A 23,247-nucleotide genomic window follows, 5' to 3' on the forward strand; every position below is an offset into this window, starting at 1 on the left:
AAATTAAATCAGGAAATTCCAGAATATTAATTAAACTTCAAAAATTCATAACTTTTATTCTGTAACTCCAAATTGGACAAATTATATATGAAAAATGATCAGAAAAATCCAATCTATCCATCTGTACTATTTTCATGCATGATCAAACAAGTTAAATTGATGATTCAAGCAGAATAAGGAAAAGCACCTTAAAAGGCCATATTTGAATATGAAATTTGAATCTTTGATTCAAATTTGTTCAAACCCTTCTGGCTTTAGTTGCATTAGCCCAATACACTCATATTGCCATGTTTCATGCATGCATCATATTGTTGCACATTGTTTGGTGATGCTTGTGTATCGATGCCCTTTGCGACAGGTTCTGTCCCCGAGGAGTACCGTGATTACCCTAACGAAGAACCGTATCCGTGCATCGAACCATCAGGCAAGCAACCAACCATTTGATCATATCGATACAATCCCATGTTCTCGCTCCTGCTCTCTTTTACTGCATTAAGACAACGCGATTCAAACTGCTGTGTGCTACGGTAGTTGAACCCATTTCCTCTGCATGACCTGTCATTGCCACAGTAACTAGATGAAACCCACTAGCATGTGTAGGAGTTGATTGAGCCATATGTATGTGTTGTTCCTACCTTGCTATGCCTGCTATGCTTAGAGTCGTGTCAGGTCTGGTTCATCTGGGTGAGGGGCTAGAGTGAAATGATTATGTCGGTAATGAGAGTGGTGTGGTGAACACGATTTGGTAAAGGTATCGATGAGAGGCCATGTAGGAGTACATGGTGGGTTGTTTCATTGAAGCCGACCTTAAGCACTGAGATCTGTATGTGTGATTTAAGAATCAGCTACTACCATGCATTGGGCCCGAAACCAATGGACCCTCTCGACTTCTTATTCACCCTAGTTCTCCGTCCAGGAGTTGCAAGTAGTTTCTGGTGTTTGTAGCCTACTGGAGGCCGTGGACAGCGCTGACCGTAGGGGTGGGCTGTGATGCGGTAGGTACGTGGCCGGGTGTACCGAATACCCGTTAGGTATCTCGGGAACCCTGTTCACATCGTTCGGGGCCGTATGGGAAACCTCGGCCGGACTCCCTGCGGATGGAACCTGAATAGGCGATAAACCTGGACTAGAGGCTTAAGTGTTTAGGTAGGTCGTGGTCTACACCCACGTCGGCTTTCGCTTGAAGTCTGCCGAGCACATGTCGTGTGCAGACGCTAAGTGGTGGAAACATGTATGACGAAGTACACCCCTGCAGGGTTAACATGATCTATTCGAATAGCCGCGTCCGCGGTAAAGGACTACTTGGTTGCCTATACAGTTCATAGACAAGTAAATGGAAACTATTAAAAGCCTCAAGATAAGTGTGAGTACCGAGGATGGCTCATCCGTAGGAAGACGGAGGTGGATCCTCGGTAGTGTATTGAAGTGGTGAGTAGTGGACTCGTGTGCGCAAAACATTTTAAGTTGGAGTATCGTAGGATAGTCTAGCCAAGAGTCAAAGCTAGCTTGCTGCAATAACTCCACCAACCCTTCTTGATACTATGCATGTATGTAGGATCTGATGTAAGTCTTGCTGAGTACTTTTGTACTCATGTTGCTATAATCTACATTTTTACAGAAGACGCTGCAACCCCTTCTGATGGGTTCTATGTAGACGTTGACATCAACGAGTAGGCTAAGGACCCAGGTGGTGACCCTGAGCTTATGATGGACCACGTAGTATAGTTAGGCTTCCAAGCCTCTTTTATTTTACTAGTTGTCTGTACCCAGACAAAGTACTTCCGCTGTTGGCTTGTATGACTGTATGACTTGTATGTTGGGTCGTGAGACCCGTACCTTTGTGTATGATATGTATGGCTCCCTGAGCCTTAAATAAAGTACTTGTGTCGTAGAGTCATGTTGTGATGCTTCGTTGTATTTGCACATATCGAGCATATTGTGTGTATGATTGAAATGCTTGGTATGTGTGGGATCTGACTATCTAGTTGTTTATCTTTAGTAGCCTCTCTTACCGGGAAATGTCTCCTAGTGTTACCGCTGAGCCATGGTAGCTTGCTACTGCTCTGGAACACTTAGGCTGGCCGGCATGTGTCCTTCTTCGTTCCTGTGTCTGTCCCTTCGGGGAAATGTCACGCTTTGAGTACCGGAGTCCTGTTAGCCCGCTACAGCCCGGTTTACCGGAGTCCTGCTAGCCCAGTGCTACAGCCCGAACCCACTTGCTGATGACCGACACGTTCGAAGCTGGGTCATGGATGCCTGTCCCTGTAAGTCTGTGCCACTTTGGGTTTACGACTAGTCATGTCAGCCCGGGCTCTTTATCATATGGATGCTAGCGACGCTATCATATACGTGAGCCAAAAGGCGCAAACGGTCCCGGGAAAAGGTAAGACGACACCCGTGGGGATACCGTGCGTGAGGCCGCAAAGTGATATGAGGTGTTACCAGCTAGATCGATGTGACATCGAGTCGGGGTCCTGACACAGACCAAGGGAGAGCTCGGCCTCGTGAAGAGGCAGCTCGAGGAAAACAAAGGTACACAATACCCCGTCTGTATATTTAAAAAGGAAAAAATGGTTTCTGCTGATGAAAGCATCATGCACTTTACTAGGGGCCACGACCGAAGTGGCGGCCCTTAAGACGGTGTTGACCGAGGATGAAGACAAAGCAGCCAAGTAGCGCGCTGAGCACAAGAAGTAAGAGGCCGAGTCAACGAGGCCCAGCAAGAGCTCCAGGATTTCGTCCAAAAATACGAGTCGTTGGAGCGTGACTCTAAGACTCAAGAGTCCGAGCTTGCGAAGGCCCTCTAAAGTGCACGAGACGCCAAGGCCGAAGCCCAAAAGGCCCTCCAGGAGATTCAAGCGGCTAAGAAGATTGCGGCGGGTAAGGCATTCATTATGCAAAGCAAGCATCTGAAGGAGACTTTCCTTTTACTTACCCAAATTTGGAGCTCTCCAGGAGCATTCGCAGATCTGCCGCGCAGCATATCTGATGCCGCAGAGTTATACTGAGCTGAAGAAGGGAGCTCGATGGAGAAGTTGTTCTGGTCTCAGTATATTGGGACCGAGCATCCGATGCCCTTAAGCGACCAGCTGAAGCAACTGATTGAACTGCACAAGGCGGCCGAACTGGCCATAAAGGACCTCATAGTCCGGCTGTGGCCTGCCGAGTCCCTGCCCAGCAGCTACTTTGGCCTAGTAAAGCGGCTTGTGAGTGCCTGTCTGTGGCTTGAAGTTATAAAGTGGTCAGTTTGCATTGAAGGTGCCTGAATGGCCTTCGCCCGCGCAAAAGTGCACTGGGCGAAGATGGATGCCGAGAAGCTGATGACCGAAGGGCCGCCGAAGGGCAAGGAGCATCGCCACCCCAAAAAGTATTATGATAGTGTCCTGAAGGGCTCCCACCTTGTGGCAGAGCAATGTGCGAAGGATGTAATCTTTGAGTGAATACACTCATTTTATCCTATAATATGAAACAAGTTCTTTTGCGCAATATAATGCTTGCTGATTTAAAATTTTACCTTTTGTGCGGCCGTTTATAAAATCTGAGAGTTGGCCAGTCGTCGTCTTCTGCCCCATGTAACTAGTACTGGGGTGTTCGGGATAAATCTAAACACTCTTTATCCAATTTTTTGGTCCTTTAAGGAGGTGTTTAGCGCAACGAACAAGGCAATCGGACTATACAGCTTTATCACTCTCACTTAGCCATAGAAGTTCTATAATTTTAAATTTTGGCGTAGCCCCTGGTATTCGGAAGGCCGAACTTGGGGTGCTATACACGCCTAAATCAGACAAAGGCCGATTCCTTGCCCAAAGCGGAAAAAATCTTTAAGGATTTGAGACCTCTCGAACAGCGACCTGCTTCGCCGCATCATGACAGTCACTTTTTGGCTTTCTCTACTGAGGTGCTCGTCCGGAAGAACCGGGACACAATCGCAGTAGTTCTCCTTGTTCCACCTTAGCCGATATAGCAAAACGTAAGGCAGCAAAACATGGGAGCCGGGCAAACCCAACTATTGACCCAAGACATGATTCGGAGCTGATGCATATAATGCTATAAGTTCGGGGTGCCGCACTGTTGAAAGTGTTCAGACTTTTCTTACCGTGTTATGGGGTACACTAAAGCCCCTGGCGAGCTGAACGTACCAAAATGTACGGGTGCAATTTGTAATAAATAAACAGTCAAGGAAAAAGATAAAGAAATGTAATAATAAGCTGACATTGTACATTATTTTCCATTGTTATTTGAATAATATGTCAAGGCGCATGTATACAAGTAGTGCGATAAGCAAAATAGGACTATTTGACATGTCCTAACCAAGAGCGAGCTGCGTGTGGGTGTGTAAAACAGGTATAGCGATCGTTATCAGAGACCACCTAGGGATTCCCTTGTACGTCAAAGCTCCTTGCCTCCTTGGTGTTTCCGGCCCGTGATATCAGAAGAGCCTCCAGAAAATAGGGACCTGAAAGAAAGAAAAGGGGTGAAGGTATACGGATCCTGGGGCGGCTGAGCCGCATTGTGGACCGCATTCTAGCTGTGCCTCCGTCTATGCCCATGGTATTTGAAGTGCGTAATTATGTACGCGCGGCACAAATTTCATCGCTTGACTGGGAATAGGATGGAGGCCGAATTGCTAGGCAAGCTCTGGACGTGCCGGACGATCCTGTTGCAGAGTACTTCGGACTCGCTTGGCGCTGTCCGGGGGTTTTATTGCCGAATTGGAGGTCTGCTTGAGAAGGCTGCTCTGTACTTCTGCTGCGAGGGCCGCAGTGTCCTCCTCTGTACCGAGGGAGCGCTCTGTGTTTCCATTGACTATTATAACCCCGCGAGGTCCTGGCATTTTGAGCTTGAGGTATGCATAATGCGGTACTGCATTGAATCTGGCAAATGCGGTTTGTCCGAGCAGTGCGTGATAGCCACTGCTGAAGGGGATGATATCGAAGATTGACTCTTCGCTTCGGAAGTTGTCCGGAGATCCGAAGACTACTTCCAGTGTGATTGAGCCCGTGCAAAGGCCTCTACACCTGGTATGACAAAGGTGGTTTTGGTGGGTTTGATCCTTGAGGGATTGATGCCCATTTTGTGCACTGTATCCTGATAGAGCAGGTTCAGGCAGCTGCCACCGTCCATAAGGACTCGTGTGAGGTGGAATCCGTTAATGATGGGGTCAAGGACCAACGCGGCCAAACCGCCATGACGGATACTGGTTGGATGGTCCCTACGATCGAAGGTGATGGACAAGAAGACCATGGGTTAAACTTTGGGGCGACTAGCTCCATCGCATAGACGTCCCTTAGTGCACGCTTCCATTCCCGCTTGGGAATATGGGTTGCTTATATCATATTTACTGTTTTTACTTGGGGAGGAAATTTCTTCTGTCCTCCTCTGTTCGGAAGCCGGGGCTCCTCGTCATCATCACTATGCAGCCCCTTTTCCTTGTTTTCGGCATTCAACTTGCCGGCCTGTTTGAACACCCAACATTCTCTGTTGGTGTGGTTGGCTGGTTTATCGGGGGTGCCGTGAATTTGACACGAGCGATCGAGTATGTGGTCTAGACTGGACGGGCCCAGATTGTTTGTTTTGAATGGCTTTTTCTGCTGACCGGACTTAGAGCCACTGAATTCAGCATTGACGGCCGTGTCTTCGGCGTTATCACCATTGTTGCGATGCTTGTGTCTATTGCGTCGGGGCTTGCCGTTGCTATCTCTGGCATCTGAGGTGCCAGGATTTCTTGATGTGTTGTTGCTGCGAGCCAGCCAGCTATCCTCGCCCACACAAAAGCGGGCCATGAGTGTCGTGAGGGCTACCATGGACTTCGGCTTCTCTTGGCCGAGGTGTCAGGCAAGCTACTCATCACGGATGTTATGCTTAAAGGCCGCTAGGGCTTCGGCATTCGAACAATTGACAATTTGGTTCTTTTTAGTTAGGAACCGAGTCCAGAATTTCCCGGCAGACTCTTCGGGCTGTTGGGTTATGTGACTTAAATCATCAGCATCTGGTGGTCGCACATAACTGCCCTGGAAGTTATCCAGGAATGCGTCTTCTAGGTTCTCCCAACTTCCAATGGAGTTTGCCGGCAAACTATTCATCCAATGCCGAGCCGGTCCCTTGAGTTTTAGTGGGAGGTACTTGATGGCATGTAGATCATCGCCGCGGGCCATGTGAATGTGGAGAAGGAAATCTTCTATCCATACCGCGGGGTCTGTAGTTCCAACGTAGGGCTCGATATTCACGGGCTTAAACCCTTCTGGGAATTCATGCTCCATTACTCCGTCAATGAAGCATAGGGGTGTGTGGCGCCTCTGTGCCGGGCTACATCACGACGCAGTTCAAATGGGTCTGTCTGTTGTATCCGGCTCGGCCGGATTTGTATTTAGTATATCCAGTGTGGCGGTCATCGTCACGCGTTGGGGTGCGCCCCCGTGATCTGTAGATCGATCTTGACTGTCCTGCTTTGTTTTCCAATTCGTCTTGCAGGTTATGTGTGTAGCCCCGGGCCTTCATGTTTTTGTTTGTTTGGCGACGGGGTGCAGGCTGGTGTATGGGCTGATACGCCGCTTTGTCTCGGCCACGGGGTGGCCGGTCAGCCGCATCCTGCACTGATAGTGTAGGCTCTAGTGCCTCCTCCTCGAATTGAGGTAACAACCTACGCTTTGGGTAACTTTTGGTTGGGCGCTCGAGTCCGTATTCCTCGGCTGCCAGGACCTCAGTCCATCTATCAGTTAGCAGATCTTGATCAGCTTGAAGCTGCTGCTGCTTTTTCTTCAGGCTTTTTGCAGTGGCTATAAGCCGGCGCTTGAAGCGCTCCTGCTCGGCGGGATCCTCAGGCACAATGAATTCTTCGTCGCCGAGGCTCACCTCGTCTTCGGAGAGGGGCATGTAATTGTCATCCTCTGAGTCTCCATCCATTGCCTGCTTATCAGGGCTAGCTTGCCCATCCTCCCGTTTGGCTTGCTCGAAGCTTGGCTGGGCGGGATTGTTTTCATCTTCATCATCCAGAGTGCTATTGTCTCTTGTGCCGGTATCGCTATTTTTGCTATGATGGGGCTTAGAGCGGCGCCGCTGACGCCGGTGCTTAGATTGCTTCTCAAGGGGATTATCCCCCATTGCCTCATCACCATTGCTTTCTTTGGGTGTGTCCACCATATATATATCATATGATGAGGTGGCTGTCCAGCGCCCTTTGGGCGGTGGTTCCTATTTTTCTCCGGCATCGTCGTCCACACCGTCGATGCCTTCAGAGTCGAAATCAAGCATGTCAGTTAAGTCATCGACAGTTTCTATTAAGTGGGTGGTAGGTGGGGAACGAATTTCTTCGTCGTCCGCTTCCCACTCAAGCCGGACATAGTTTGGCCAAGAGTCTCCTGACAGGGAGAGAGATTTTAATGAATTTAGCATGTCGCCCAAGGGCGAGTGCTGAAAGATATCCGCGGAGCTAAACTCCATGACCGTCGCCTAGTCAGGTGCGATGGGCACGGATGCACGCTGTTCGGAGCCCCTGGTTGGAGACGAGTCCGAGGGTCCAATGACACAAACTTCATTGGAGGCGAAGTCAGTGTTCGGCTCTATCGCCGATGAGTGTGCGGCCTCCGTGGCGGGGTCCATCCACCCGTCCTCAGATGGCACGATCTGCTCTGGATTTAAAGCCAGGGCAGCTGCAGGTGCGTTCTCCTGAACACCGTCCGATGGCATATCTAAGTCATGCTCATCGTGACTGTATGGCACACCTGTCATGGGCTCAAATCCGTCGAAGATCAAGTCTCCGCGGATGTTGGTAGTGTAGTTCAGGCTTCCAAACCTGATCTGATGACCAGGGGCGTAGCTATCGACCTGCTCCAGACAGCCAAGCGAGTAGGCCCACAGTGCGAAGCCACCGAATACGATGATCTGTCCGGGGAGGAAAACCTCACCCTCGATCACATCGTTGTGGATGATAGAAGGAGCCATCAAGCCTTACCATGACGACACAGTGGAACTCTCAATGAAAGCACCAATGTCGGTGTCAAAACCGGCGGATCTCGGGTAGGGGATCCCGAACTGTGCGTCTAAGGCTAATGGTAACAGGAGGTGGGGGACACAATGTTTACCCAGGTTCAGGCCCTCTCTATGGAGGTAATACCCTACTTCCTGCTTGATTGATCTTGATGATATGAGTATTACAAGAGTTGATCTACCGTGATATCATTGAGGCTAAAGCCTAGAAGCTAGCCTATGATTATAATTGTTGTTGTCCTACGGACTAAACCCTCCAGTTTATATAGACACCGGAGGGGGCTAGGGTTGCACAGAGTCGGTTACAGAGAAGGAAATCTACATATCTGAATTTCCAAGCTTGCCTTCCACGCAAAAAAGAGTCCCACCCGGACACGGGACGAAGTCTTCAATCTTGTATCTTCATAGTCCAACAGTTCGGCATAAGTACATAGTCCGGCTGTCTGAGGACCCCTTAATCCAGGACTCCCTCAGGGGGCGCCGCCCCCTCCTAGTCCAATTCGGACCAGCCCATGGGGGGTTGCATCCACGCCTTGAGGCCCTTCTATCCTTTCCCGTATGGCCCATTAAGGCCCATTGCTTCCCCCAGCGAATTCCCGTAACGCTTCGGTACTCCGAAAAATACCCGAATCACTCAGAACCTTCCGATGTCCGAATATAGCCTTCCAATATATCAGTCTTTACGTCTCGACCATTTCGAGACTCCTCGTCACGGACGTGCTCATCTGGGACTCTGAACAAACTTCGGTCATCAAATCACATAACTCATAATACAAATCATCATCGAACATTAAGCGTGCGGACCCTACGGGTTCGAGAACTATGTAGACATGACCGAGACACGTCTCCAGTCAATAACCAATAGCGGAACCTGGATGCTCATATTGGTTCCTACATATTCTACAAAGATCTTTATCGGTCAAACCGCATAACAACATATGTTGTTCCCTTTGTCATCGGTATGTTACTTGCCCGAGATTTGATCGTCGGTATCATCGTACCTAGTTCAATCTCGTTACCGGCAAGTCTCTTTACTTGTTCTGTAATACTTCATCCTGCAACTAACTCATTATTCACAATGCTTGCAAGGCTTATAGTGATGAGTATTACCGAGAGGGCCCAGAGATACCTCTCCGAAACACGGAGTGACAAATCCTAATCTCGATCTATGCGAACCCAACAAACACCTTCGGAGACACCTGTAGAGCACCTTTATAATCTCCCTTTTACATTGTGATGTTTGGTAGCCCACAAAGTGTTCCTCCGGTATTAGGGTGTTGCATAATCTCATAGTCTGAGGAACTTGTATAAGTCATGAAGAAAGCAGTAGCAATGAAACTAAAACGATCATAATGCTAAGCTAACGGATGGGTCATGTCCATCACATCATTCTCCTAATGATGTGATCCCGTTCATCAAATGACAACACATGTCTATGGTTTCGAAACATAACCATCTTTGATTAACGAGCTAGTTAAGTAGAGGCATACTAGGGACTATATGTTTGTCTATGTATTCACACATGTACTAAGTTTCCGGTTAATACAATTCTAGCATGAATAGTAAACATTTATCATGAAATAAAGAAATAAATAATAACTTTATTATTGCCTGTAGGGCATATTTCCTTCAGGGCACACCCAGGTTCAGTCCCTCCTAGCCACTAGTGTCATCCAAACGGGCCGCACCAGCCATATGACCTTTGGGGACGTTTGGGACCTCCTCCTGGCCAGCAGTTTTCATTAGGGCAGCCCCACCTTTCTAAACAGTTGGGAGGCCCTAGATTTGAGACATCCTATGTCCAACGCAACCCTGGCTGACCGTTCAGCGGCTGGTATGATTGAGTTTTGGCTTTGTGATGAATCCTATCAAGGCGTTTATTTGGACCCTGTTACAACTTCGGAGATAATGGCAGCAACTTGTTGGTATATTTGGTGGCAAAGGTGACAGATTGTTAGAGGAGAAAATGTCCAATCCGTGGGGCGAACAACACAAGCAATCCTTGCGTTAACTTTGAGCTATGTGTGTAAGGGCAGCGGAAAGGCACTAACCACACCAAAACTAAACAAGTGGGCGGTTGCCATAGCAGATCAACAAGTTCTCAATGTAGACACCTCTTTTTTGGATAGTGTTTACTTGGGATCCTATGGTGCGATCATCCGAGATCATAGGGGAAGTTTTATTAGAACACGTTGTGGACATGGTCTCGGCTGAGGCTGCTGCTATGTATGAAGGGCTGAAACTTGCACTGAGTATTGGGTGTCATAACATCTTGGTGAGATTGGATAATATCATGGTGGTTGATGCCCTGAAGCATAGTGAAGGTCATTCCATGGTGGCGACTTCTGTTATTGATGATTGTCATTCTATTTTAGCTGAGTTCGGGAAGGTTACTATTGAGTATTGTAACCGAGAGTCTAATGTAGTTGCTCATGAGCTAGTTAAATGCGGTCGTGTTAATCCCCCATCTATATGAGCGGATGAGCCCCAATCTTTGTCGTTAAACTTTTAGCAGATATGTATCCATTATTTGAGTTTTAATAAAGCTAGTTTGAAGGCCTTCCCTTAAAAAAATCGGTTGTCCAAACTCTATTTTGAATGGCTAGCAACACAACCTCCATTTTGGATCGCTAGTCACACAAAGAATTTGATTTTCGAGGCGCACAAGCTTTCTAGATGGTCTTTGTCATAGGGAATAGAGTGAACCCCAAAAAATTGTACCTTGTAGCCCGATCCGCCGATCATTGTAAGCTTCCAAGAATTGGTGTCCCCGTTGTTGTTGTTGAGATGCACTAGCCTTAGAGCATCTACAGCCGAGCGCCCCAAACCCGCCTCAAACGCCCGAGCGGACGCCCTCACGAAAAAGTGACCCAGACAGACGTCTCAAACGGGCCTCAAACGCCCAGGCTAACCGGCACCCCTCATATCCAACCCAAATCTAGGGCGGATATGGGGCGCCCGGGCACGTCCGATGATGGCTCTATATTTTACGCATCTATAGAGCTCATTTGTGGCATGTTCTATTCATATATTATGTCCATTATGCATGATTACTGGTATTTGCAGTTTTCCTTGTGAGCATTGCACATTTAGTATTTTTTTTGTTAGTTCCCTTTGTTTTTTGGGCATACAGGTGTTTTGAAGCAACCTAGCACCAAGCGTGATGAAATGATCAAATATGGGTTGAATATGGAGACATATAGGGCGCACCAAGCGTGATGAAATGATCAAATATGGGTTGAATATGGAGACATATAGGGCCAGACTTAGCCATTCCAGTGGTCGGAAAAAGCGATTTTTTTCAAAGTGCTTCAAATTAAGATATAAGACCGGGAATGGAGCGGTGTCGTTCATACGTATCCAACGAACCCAAGAACGTCAAATTCCGAGTTTATATGAACAAATGGCGGTCGATTTACCGATGAGGGATAGAACAGAAGACGGTGTACCATGCGACCATCCACGGTCGTATGACATACACGCAGCTCTAAAAGCTGCCCTTCCAGATGGGATACTTCACCAATTTCGTCCCCAATTGTTTCCATGAGATACTTGACTCATAAAGAAGAGATTGGGAGAGCATAAGGCTCATCTAGAGCCCTTGGATGCAACACATCCACGGAGGAGACCAAGGAAGCATCTCATATATACACCTCCATACCCTACCCGCCATGATCATCCTCATTCACCACCATCACATTCAACTCCATCTCCATTGCTTCTCCATCCACCATCATAGAAGAAGGACAAGATCAAGGGAAGAGGAGGAGGTTCCACCATGTGAGCACCGGCCTTCAGGACGGTGCATTCTCCACCGCGTCGGCGGCGCCATCTCCATCACTGCTACTTGTGAGCTTCATTGGGATTTTTCCCGAAGATGAGAGGAGATGAAGTACAGTAGAGATAAGTATTTCCCTCAACAAGAATCAAGGTTTATCGAACCAATAGGAGAATCACGCAAAGCCTCCTGAACAACACCTGCACACACAAAAGCAAATACTTACACCCAACGCGGGCAAGACGATTGTCAATCCCCTTGAACTCGTTAATTGCAAGGATCAAATCTCGTAGTGGTAGATAGATAAATTGCAAAACAAAATAAAATAAATAAAATTGTAGCAAATATATTTTGGATTTTTTATATATGATTAAAGTAGACCCGGGGCCCATAGTTTTCACTAGAGGTTGATCTCTCGCACACATAGCATACGGCAGGTGAGAAAATTATTGTTGGGCAATTGATAGAAAAGCGCATAGTTATGATGATATTCAAGGCAATGATCATGCATACAGGAATCACGTCCGAGACAAGTAGACCGACTCCTGCCTCCATCTACTACTATTACTCCACCCATCGATCACTATCCAGCATGCACCTAGGATATTAAGTTAATAAAAACAGAGTAACACCTTAAGCAAGATGCATGACATGATGTAGACAAAGTAAACTCAACCAATATGAATAAACCCAAGCGTTTTACCCTTAATAGTAACAATACAAATATGTGTGTCCCTTTCTGTCACTAGGATAGAGCACCACAAGATTGAACCCATCACAAAGCAACTCTCCCACTGAAGATGAATCAGTCTAGTTGGCAAAACCAAACGGATAGATCAGAGAGAAATACAAAGCTATAAAAATCATGCATAATAAAGTTAAGTAAATACTCAATTACTTCTCATAGATATTCAGATCATAAACCCACAATTCATTGAATCCCAACAAACACACCACAAAAAAAGGATTACATCGGATAGAACTCCAAGAACATCGAGGAGAACATGGTAGTGAAGATCAAAGAGAGAGAAGTCATCTAGACACTAGCTATGGACCCGTAGGTTTGTTGTAAATTACTCATGTATCATCGGTAGGGTAGCAAGGTTGATGTAGAAGCTCTCCATGATTGATTTCCTCTCCGGTAGAGTGCCGGAAAAGACCTCCATATGGGATCGCTGAAGAACAGAAACTTGCAGCAGCGGAAAGAGTGTTTCGGGTGGCTCTCTGTTGGTTTCCCAATATTTGAGAATTTAAGAAGTGAAATTAGGTCAGACGAAGCCTCGAGGGGCCCACACGAAAACAGGGTGCGCCGAGTTGCCTTGCCGTATCCTCGTACATCCTCTGGTCTCCTCCCGAAGCTTTCAGGATCTCTTTTATGTCAAGAAAAAAATTGTCAAAAAGTTTCGTAGCGCTTGGACTCCGTTTGGTACTGATTTTCTGAAAAACCAAAAACAATCAAAAAGCGGCAACTGACACTGGGCACTAGGTTAATACATTAGTTCCCAAAAGTAATATAAAATAGCATATAAAATATCCAAAATTGATACTATAATAGCATGGAACAATAAAAAATTATAGATACATTGAAGACGTATCAATCACCATCATCGTCGGCGCCGCCATCACCACCATCACCGCCATCACTGCCATGCCTCCTCCCTTCACCGACTTGATGTCGGCTTGTAACTTGACCCTCTCCTCTATGTGTACCATTAACTTGTGTTGAGTAGTTGTATTTGTTCTCAAGGATACAGATGAACTCTTTTATGATTAGAATAATAATTTTCATGCGATCCAATGTGCTCTTGTTCATGTTTGGAGTTAGTATTCTCACGAGTGTTGAGAGGATGTCTCGCACTCACTATTGCCGTGATTGGTTGTGGAGGAACTACTGTCGTTTATTGGTTAGGATGTTGAGGTAATTCGAGGTTACTGTAAAATCCTCGAGTCCTAGTCTTTGCAAACTGATAGGGAAGCTCAGGTAAACCCATATTTGTCTGCATCCATGGGGGAACCCTTAATTGATCGTATGTGATAACCGACATGGGGAAGCAATGGTTGGTGACGTATGTGGCATGTAGTCTACTTAGAGTAGAACATGTTTTGTATCGGGAACTGCCCACTTATGCATATGGAGAGTGGATAGAGGATACGATAGAGAGCGTTTTCTTCGCACTTGCTGCGCAGGTCATATTTGTGGTAATGACTTCGAAGTCCTAAAGAACACTTTACTACTCAAACACCTTCATCACTAACGTAGTATATTTTTATTACGGTGTTAACCTTCGTGTTCTTAGTATAGTTAAACACCCTTTTATCTAGTTTCCATAGCAACTTATAGAGCAGCCTGTTTTCAAACTCCGGTTTGGGTGCGCACATAGCTGCGTGAAGTGACAACGTAGTTTGGGGTTTGTGGTGCCTTCCTATTAGCTCCCTGTGGGTTCGACACTTACTTATCACGAGAGTGCTACAACAGCCCTGTGCACTTGGAGGACATCAAGCATTTTGTGGAGCCGTTGTCGGGGAGCATAGCGCTTGGTCATTACTTACCCGCTAGCACATAGTTTATTTCTGTTTGTTGCTATTTATCTTACTATTTTTCTCTTAACCCAAAAATACAAAAAAACATGTCTTGCTTTGAGATGTCAACATAGGACATAGAGGCTTCAATGGAATGATGCTATGAAAAAAGGAGGATACATGAAGAATACCGGAGTACCGACAAAGGCGGTGAGATCGGTGGGAAATTTATGGAGTTGCATATTATAACTTATGATATCCCTAATGGCTACATACAATGACAATCTCTTCTTCACATGAGCTTTTATTGCAGTTATCACCCACACCCGGTTGTGAGATCATACAACTGTGGTGTCTTCCCTCCTAAAGATATTGAAATCATTGAGGAGATGATGCTAATGCATAGATCTTTTGAGCTTTTAACGTGGGTCAATAGGTTGCCCTAAGAATATGCACTCGGGACTGAGCAAGAGGACTTGTTGGAGAAAATCTATGACTTCAACATAGACAATACTTTTCATGAGAATCCTTTGTACAAGGACTAGTCTCTTGTCCGCAAACGGGTGTAGGAGGGAATTTGCGGGTTGCCGTTGTGAGGCCAAATTCACTGTTCTTTCCCTTATGCAAAAGTTTAGCACGATTTGACCCTTTTGTAAAAAAAAATCGAATCTGACATTTTTCCTACCGCCGTAGATGTTGGCAGTAGAATACAACGGGCTACCGCCATGGTCAACGGCGATAGGCTTCTGGTCAACACAGTGATGTGGCAAGTGGCTACCGCCCTAGCCTTTGGCGGTAGCACCTCAGATGGTCTTCGGTTTCAAATCCTGCCAAAGGCAATTTCTTTTTTTCTTTTTTTTTGCCCAATAAAAATGAAAAATTATTCAGTCTTCACTGTTGATTGATTGAGCATAGATTTGACCATGTAAATATCATTTATAAGAGAGGTGTTTTTTAAGAACTGACAAGAAAATATATTCTCTCTTCCTAAATACAATCACACGCATGTTTCCTTATGTACAAGATATGTGCTAAGACAAGGAAATGTTCCCCTTTTCTTTCTTTCTTTACCATACAAAAAATACGTCTGGAGCGCTGATGTTAAAGAAATGTTTGGATTAGCGCGTGAACTATATTCATATAGCTGTAATATATGTGTGCACTTGCAACTTTCAACATGCGTGTAATCTAATTAATATTCATACATGTACTTTCTAATTAAAGTGAAGATTTGAATCAAATTATATTTTTTCACGACACAAACATGTGCCGTGTCATATGTGTTCACGCTTTAAATGCCATTGTAATATTCACGCGATTAGTAACATATTGATTAATGTAATTATCTTAGACTGACTCAATAGCAAAAATAAATTGAATTTACTTAGCATACGACAAACTCTCATCCAATTGTGGCACGGTAAACCGATGGACCGTGAAGATGTTGAATGAAGATGCCTTGTAAACATGCATCGAGTGATTATATTTAGGAAAGAGAGAACATCTTTCCCCGTCGTTTCTTAAAAAAACGCTTCTCTTGTAAATGATACTAGCAAATATGTCCGTGCATTGCAATGGAAGAAAAGCTATTAGATTATGCACGTGCGATAGATATAAAAGAAATTCTGAACCAAATGCCAGGATGAGATAAGGACTTTTAGAATGTATTTTCATAAAGTATGTCTGGGTGATGTCATGACGAGATAAGGGACTTTTAAAAAGTCATTTAAAAAATAAAAAATGTGATGGTCTCATCACGACTTGATTTTCTAACGCGTCACAACGAAAAAAATGTCGATGATCAAACTACATTGATGGACACTGCATGAGCTAGATTGATGAGTGAGTGCCTCGCCTTGACCTAGCGTAGCGGTGTTTATAATAATCAGTAATGTGGTACCAAAAAAATATAGCTGTGTATGAATGCAAAATAGAAATTTAGTCATTTTTATATAGCTTATAAAAATTAACCTATAGAAAGTTGTGTCAATTTTTGAGGGCTCAGCGTTGTACAAGACATGAAAAACTTTTTTTTATCCAAAATCGAGGGACTGAATACAATCATGAAGCGACCCCTACAGATCTCCTGCGACGGTTCGTTATATTCATTATTTATGGATCTGTTTTAATTCTTGTGAACATATTCCAAACTTTAATAGACATTTTTTTAATTCTCTAATGTTTTTCGAATATTGGATATTTTTTAAAAATCATGAACGTTTTTTATTTCCTGAAAATTTATTTGAAATCGTAATAGTTTTTTATAATACGTGAACAATTTTTTGAAATCATGATCATTTTATGATTTTCCGAATGTTTTTTTAATTCACAAACAGTTTATAATTTTTCAAGACTTTTTTTGAAATATTGTTTTTCTGGAAATCACGAATAAATTTAAAGAAGAAAAAACTAAAACAGAAATGAGAACGTGAAAGCAAAAAATGAAATAGAAAACAGAGGCGTTGCAGCCTGCAAATGGGCCAGCCCATTACCGTGTGCGGGAGGAGTAGGCGCGCTTGCGAAAGAAAAAAGGAGAGATAAAAAGTGGGCAGGCTGGGGATCAAACCCTGATCTTTGTAGTGGAGTCGCGCGGCGCTGGCCACTGTGCTCAGCATATCTTCGTGTTATATTAGGGGATCTCAGCATATATAAACCAGAACCTGCGTGAATCGTTTTTTACCACTTATGGGTGGCATTGGTGGGTAATTTTTGCCAACTTCGAGGGTATTTTTTATGACGTATGTACAAAAATCCAAATCTCTTTATTATTAGGTAAAGATTTACATGGTCAAAATTATCTCAATCCATCAACCGTCAAGAGAATAGTTACAGATACTCTAAAAAAAGAATAGTTACAGACAAGTAAAAAAATATTTTTGACAATAATTCATATCTAACATTAATTAGACTATTTTTATCATTTTTATTGGGCAAAAAACAAACCAAACAAAAAGAATTTGCAACACACACTATTTATAGCATTCAGGTCCCCCCAGGTGCTACTATGGCGGTAGCCACTTGCCACATCATCGCGTTGATCAGAAGCCTACTGCCGTTGACCATGAAGATAACCCGTTATATTCTACTACCAACATCTACGACGGTAAGAAAATGATTAGATACAAACTTTTTTTACAAACAGGATCAAATCATGCTAAATTTTTGCATAAGGGTCACAATAGTGAATTTGGCTCCGTTGTGATGCCCTAACAGAGTAGCATGCCTCGAAGGATCCTCGGGGTACGAACCAACCTGTGGTTGGATGATTAGAGGGACTGGCATCCTCAGCTAACCTGTGCCGGCTCAGTTTTTTGGAGATGCTCATAGGGGTAGGATGTATGTGTGTGTTCGTAGAATGAGTGTATGCGCGTATATATATGAACGCTTGTGTCTGTAGTAGTGATGTTCAAGAAAAAAAACCTCGGGGTGGACCAAAGGAGTACACGCCGTTGCGGCTGCCGCGGCACCCACCCGCAGCGACAGGGTCGTACGCCTCCCATCACCAACCAGCCGCACTCCCACTGACAAAACGGGGCAGACCCACCCCTGGCGGCAAGTGGCGCCACAGAAAAAAAATTCCCTCCGTCGGCGTCGTTTACCAGTCGCCTCCCCCCGCCCGGGTCGTCGGTCTCGTCTCGGCGGCCTCTCGCTCCCTCCGGTCCTCGCACACGGTTTCCATCCCGCCCCACCAAAGATCCGATCAAACCAAAGGCGCCATCCTTGTCCCGGTCGGCGCCTTCCTCGCCATTTCCGCGTACACGTCTCAGCCTGGATCTTGTGGCTTCCGCGGTGGCGGAGCATTCGGCGCGCGGTGGCTCAGCTATAGCTGCCTATATCCTCCGGTGAGTCCCCGTTTCCTCCGAGCTCCCCGAGGCCGATTGCGATGATGCTTCCTCTGCGCGTGGTTAGGTTGCTTCCCTGCTTGATTGCTAGCTCGCCTCTGCCGCACCGCCTGTCGCAATGGTCGCTAGCCTAGTGCCGCGTTCTTGGTTCTTGGGGTTACTTCTCTGTTGTGGGATTTCTCTGTAGGCGTAGGGCTGCGCTTCTCGATGCTTTACTTGTTGCAGCCGCTAGCTCGCGTGTTTAATCTGGGAGCTATAGAAGCGGGGCCTGTCGCGGTGTTGTTTCTGAAACTGACAGGGCTGCGGATAAGGCTCCATCAAGCTCCAGTTTTGCTGTGATTGTGCTAGGGGACGCCAGGTTCGGTAATCGTACGGGGCGCCGTCTCAATCCTTTTTGTTTGCTTCCCCTTACTGCTTTCAGTTGACACATGGGTGAATTTGTCTCTCATGGCTAGTTCGATCTGTCTATAAGTGCAATTTTGTCTAGAGTGGTGGTCTTGTTTTGTCATCTATGTTTGTTAGTTGCGTGCATTGTCAAGTTGCTTACTATAAATATGCAAAGGCCCCAGTGTTGTACTACATGTAAAAGTATCAGTTGTAGATGTTTTGTGGCAAATGACAAGAATGGAAAGGGAGGCAGTTTCGTTATTGGTTAGGAGGATAATTCATTTACTCACCAGTTATGATCATGTCATCTCTCGAGTTGTACTAGCTATTCCTTTATTCATTCATCACAAATGACTAAATTAAATCTTTTACACATTTGCTGTTTGCATTGTAGCACTGTACCACTACAAGGGAAAAGAGGACAAGTATTGCTCTGAAGTGAGATACGCTTGGGGGCAGATTTTGGAGAACTCTTGGTCTAAGGTGTGAGAGATTTGGAGGTATATTTTGGACAACTTGTGGCCTAAAGTGAGATAGGTCTGGAGGCAAATTATTGTGTCCGTCAGCGTGCTAATTTGGGACATCGGATACAAATGAGGCACAGCACACTTCTTTACTGGAGGACCGGAGACAGATAACGTTATGGTAGCCGCTACAGCTACAGAAATGTTTCTTGTGTGCTTTGAATCCTTGTGCCCCTGTTTTCGCTCAAAAAGGAAGGATGGAAGTGAAGATCCTGTTCTTGCAAAAGACGGAAATTCCTGTAAGCAAAATGACGAATTTTCATATACGGGTCATGAAACCTGTTAACACACTGAATCAATGCCTAACTTATTTTTTGTGATGAAATTTAAATGCAAATTTTGTGGTTATCAACACTTTGCCACCGTTTGACATATTGTTCCCTTCCTTTTTCAGTGAGTTCTTCTGAAATGAGGTCAATTTCTGACAGAATTCCCTCGAGCCCTCTTCGGGTACCTGCAAGTCCATCTAGATTTTCATTATCTTCACCGCCAAGTAGAAATGATCCATTGAACCTCAGTCTTGAAACTGTTATTAAACTGACACGTAACTTTTCACCGGCCTTGATGATTGGCGAAAGTTATTTTGGAAAGGCCTACAGAATGGACTTGCAAAATGGCCTTGTTGTGGCTATTAAAAGGGCAAGAAAGGTAGTTTATTTTTTCTGGCAACTAAACTAGAGATTTGCATAAGTACAATGACTGAACTATTATTGTTTATTCTGGTTGCTTTAATTCCACTCTATTAGGTTTAGCTAAAAGCCTAATTAGACACGACACTTCATGAGGTTTAGAAGTTCTATTATACTCCAGCCTAGCTTTCCTTGTCTAGCTTAGCTTTGTTTTCTGTCGAATTTTCTAGGTTTGTTCAGGTTTTGTATAGTTAGTTTTTTCTCCCTTTTGGGGGAGGCTGCTAGCCTCTTTTTGGTCGTTTGGGTCAAAGTCACTGTGGATGGTTTGTAATATACAATGGCACGCCTTTCGACGCTTGTTTCAGAGAGAAGAAGTCCTGTTTGGGCTGAAACATTTTTAGATTGTTTACTGAGCTTATCATCCACTGCTCTCTCTTGGGTGGAATCAAGAAAGAACAAGAAATTGGCTAATGCATGTTTAGGTAGACCCAGTTGTTGATTGATCCATATGTGCGTAGACCAACATAAGAATAACAGGGTTATGCATCAATAAAACATGCTGCATTGCATTCTTCATTCCAGTAGTTGTGCATTGCTCTTATATCTTTTATGTGTTGTGTAAGCCTGTTCACTAGTCGGATTTTTTTTTCCTCTCCGCAATCCGGATAGCTGTTGATAATAATTGGGTACCTTCACTTCTTTTTACCGCTGTTTGAGTTGTGATTCTGATATGGTCTATTTTCCCAGGAACATTTTGCTTCTTTACATGCAGAATTCAAAAATGAAATTGCACTACTAAAAAAAATCGAACACAGGAATCTGGTCCAGTTACTTGGATATATTGACAAAGGGAATGAAAGAATTGTCATAACCGAGTTTGTGTCAAATGGCACTCTTAGGGAACATTTGGATGGTATGCTGCAAACCAGATTGCTGCTTTATTTGATTCCTTCTCAGGATGAACAGTAACATTTTTATATTGTCTTTCAGGACAACATGGGCTAATATTGGGCTTCAGTCAGCGGCTTGAAATAGCCATAGATGTTGCCCATGGATTGACTTATCTGCATCTATATGCAGGTACACCTTTGCCTACATGTTTTCATTTGCTGACTATAGAACTGTCAAGTAAAACACTAATCAAATGGTTCTACTTTTTATTCTGATTCAGTCACATGTTAAGGAATTTACCTCAGCAGTAACGAAACACATGAACAAAGTATTCTTGCTGCACTGGAAGTTAATAATTTGTGGTACCTGTCAGCTGTCATGATGGCATACGTTTTTGGAAATTATTTTGGCTGTCCGTTGCCTTGAGAAAATGTCATGTACATGTACTCCAGCTTTTTATTAAGTGGGCCTAACGTGTTTTAAGAGTGCGTGCAAATAAGCATTTGCTGTGCAAGTTTAACAGTCACAAGAATTTGAGGCTATGCTTAACAAGGGCACACAATCCTAATTTGCATGCGCGACCTAAATTATGAATTTAGTGAATCACAAGGATCAGCCACGTGACTAGATTTCTTTTGTGTGTCCTCCATTTAAATGCAAGATTTAGCTAACTGCATGAATATAAAATTATCTATTCAATAGAAGTAAACTTGTATAACATACTTTTGCTCTTTAGTATTTTGATGCATCCACAGGTAAAAAGACGCATTGTAATTTGATCGTTCCTGCTGGCGATTTGCATATATCTTTTCTTAAATTATAATGCAATCTTATGCTTTTAGAGAAGCCCATTATACACCGGGATGTGAAGTCATCAAACATTCTACTAACTGAAGGCTTCAGGGCAAAAGTAGCCGACTTCGGATTTGCAAGAATTGGTTCAACAGATCCAGGCCAGTCAGAGATTCAAACTGATGTGAAAGGAACAGCTGGCTATGTGGATCCAGAGTATCTGCGGACAAACTATCTGACAGTCAAGAGTGATGTGTTCTCTTACGGCATCTTGCTCCTGGAAATCCTATCAGGTCGTCGTCCTATTGAGGTGAACAGAGGAGGAAGAGAAAAGATTACCGTGCGATGGGTATGTCTTTGCTTTCCTCTCTTATGTTTATACTATTTCAGTCGTTGATATCCTGTTTAATTTTTTAATCAGCTAAGCTTTACTAGTTAGCTCTGTTATGAATCAAGTATGTTGCTCAAGATTTCTCTTTAGTGGTACCCCGTGAAAGGTAGATCAAACCACTTTCGAAACAATTTGTAAACAAGCACAACTAGAAATAGAAGGAAAAAAACTCGACCAACAGGCACTAGCACTGGTGCCATTTTAGTTTAGGAGAACCATGAGCACCCATGGAAGCTAGGTTTCACATGGGATGGGATGGGCAAGCAGCGGTGCCTCTAATCTAACCGAGTGACGCTCAGTTCTTACAAGCAGAAAACAGAAATGTAGTACTCAATGCCAGCATAGTTTCAAGAATGAGCTTCAGAACATAAAACTGCGAACTAGTTATTCAATCATTTATTTGGGTCAATTCATTGCATCCTCGTACTCTTATCTGTGTTTTTCTGTGTTCACTCGTTTGGGTAGGTGATGTGTGTGCCTTCCTTTGATGATTAATAATGTGATATTTTGTTACAAGTTAAACCACACACTATACAGCCCCCTCCATGTGTACACAGAAAAAAAGAACTATTGTCACAGTATCTCGGATATCAGATACTACTCCCTCCGTTCCCAAATATTTGTCTTTCTAGGCATTTCAAATGGACACAACATACGGATGCATGTAGACATATTTTAGAGTGTAGATTCACTCATTTTGTTCCGTATGTAGTCACTTGTTGAAATCTCTAGAAAGACAAATATTTAGGAACGGAGGGAGTACTACTTATCTTTAACTCATTTTAACCGAAAACACACACCAGTAACTGCTTATCCCATCTATTGCCACTTAGATTCTACAAGTCATGAGTCATCTAAGGTTTGGTATAATGCCTTTGATGCAGGCCTTCGAGAGATATAACAAAGGCAATGTCCAGGAGATACTGGATCCGATGTTGACCGAATCAGTAAACAAGGACATACTGAATAAGATTTTCGATGTAATGTTCCAATGCGTCGCTCCTACTCGTGCGGACAGGCCACATATGAAAGAGGTTGTGGAGAAGCTCTGGAAGATACGGAGGGACTATGCTAAAACCCAAAACAGAGCAGAAGGATCTCTTTAAACCATCTTGCACTGGGTTATTGACTGCTGTTTTTTTTCGCTTGAGAGAACATGGGTGGACTCAGTTCTTGTTAAGGCTGAACATTGCCGTGCATTTTTGTCAAACACGAACAGCTGAAATCTGTACAGGGTTGTAACACTATTGTTGCACATTGTGTATATAGCTGTGTTCATGATCAAGAGATCGATCTGATGCACGTTGACCTGGAACGGATGAATTCCGTGTAGAGGCACTGTTCAGTGTTTCAGTGATCTGTGCCCTGGAGAAAGTGCAGCGGTGCAGATTGCAGTGCAGCTTCTGCGTGTGTAGTTTTAGAAACTGTATAAGCATTGTCGAGTTGTATAAGATTCAGGAAGAGACTGAAATTATTATTATTTTCTTTTCTGTTCTTTTCTGTAGTA

At 44.3% G+C, this 23,247-nt stretch overlaps 1 protein-coding gene across 5 annotated transcripts; it reads left to right on the forward strand.

Annotated features, from left to right (window-relative positions):
* Window positions 1-17,832: 17,832 nt before the first annotated feature.
* On the forward strand, window positions 17,833-23,235 carry LOC123045957 (calmodulin-binding receptor-like cytoplasmic kinase 3). 5 transcript variants are annotated; one of them, XM_044469209.1, is made up of 7 exons: window positions 17,833-18,126; window positions 18,908-19,276; window positions 19,432-19,685; window positions 20,414-20,579; window positions 20,657-20,746; window positions 21,400-21,698; window positions 22,625-23,235. In XM_044469209.1, the coding sequence occupies exons 2-7, from the start codon at window positions 19,156-19,158 to the stop codon at window positions 22,844-22,846; spliced, it is 1,152 nt and encodes a 383-aa protein (XP_044325144.1). In that variant the 5' UTR covers window positions 17,833-18,126; window positions 18,908-19,155; the 3' UTR covers window positions 22,847-23,235. The 5 variants fall into 5 exon arrangements, with proteins under 5 accessions (XP_044325144.1, XP_044325146.1, XP_044325148.1 ...); XM_044469211.1 differs by lacking the exon at window positions 17,833-18,126 and adding an exon at window positions 18,172-18,489; XM_044469213.1 differs by lacking the exon at window positions 17,833-18,126 and adding an exon at window positions 18,172-18,188.
* Window positions 23,236-23,247: the final 12 nt, after the last annotated feature.

Source organism: Triticum aestivum, chromosome 2B (assembly GCF_018294505.1).
Source record: "Triticum aestivum cultivar Chinese Spring chromosome 2B, IWGSC CS RefSeq v2.1, whole genome shotgun sequence".
Lineage (NCBI taxonomy): Eukaryota > Viridiplantae > Streptophyta > Magnoliopsida > Poales > Poaceae > Triticum > Triticum aestivum.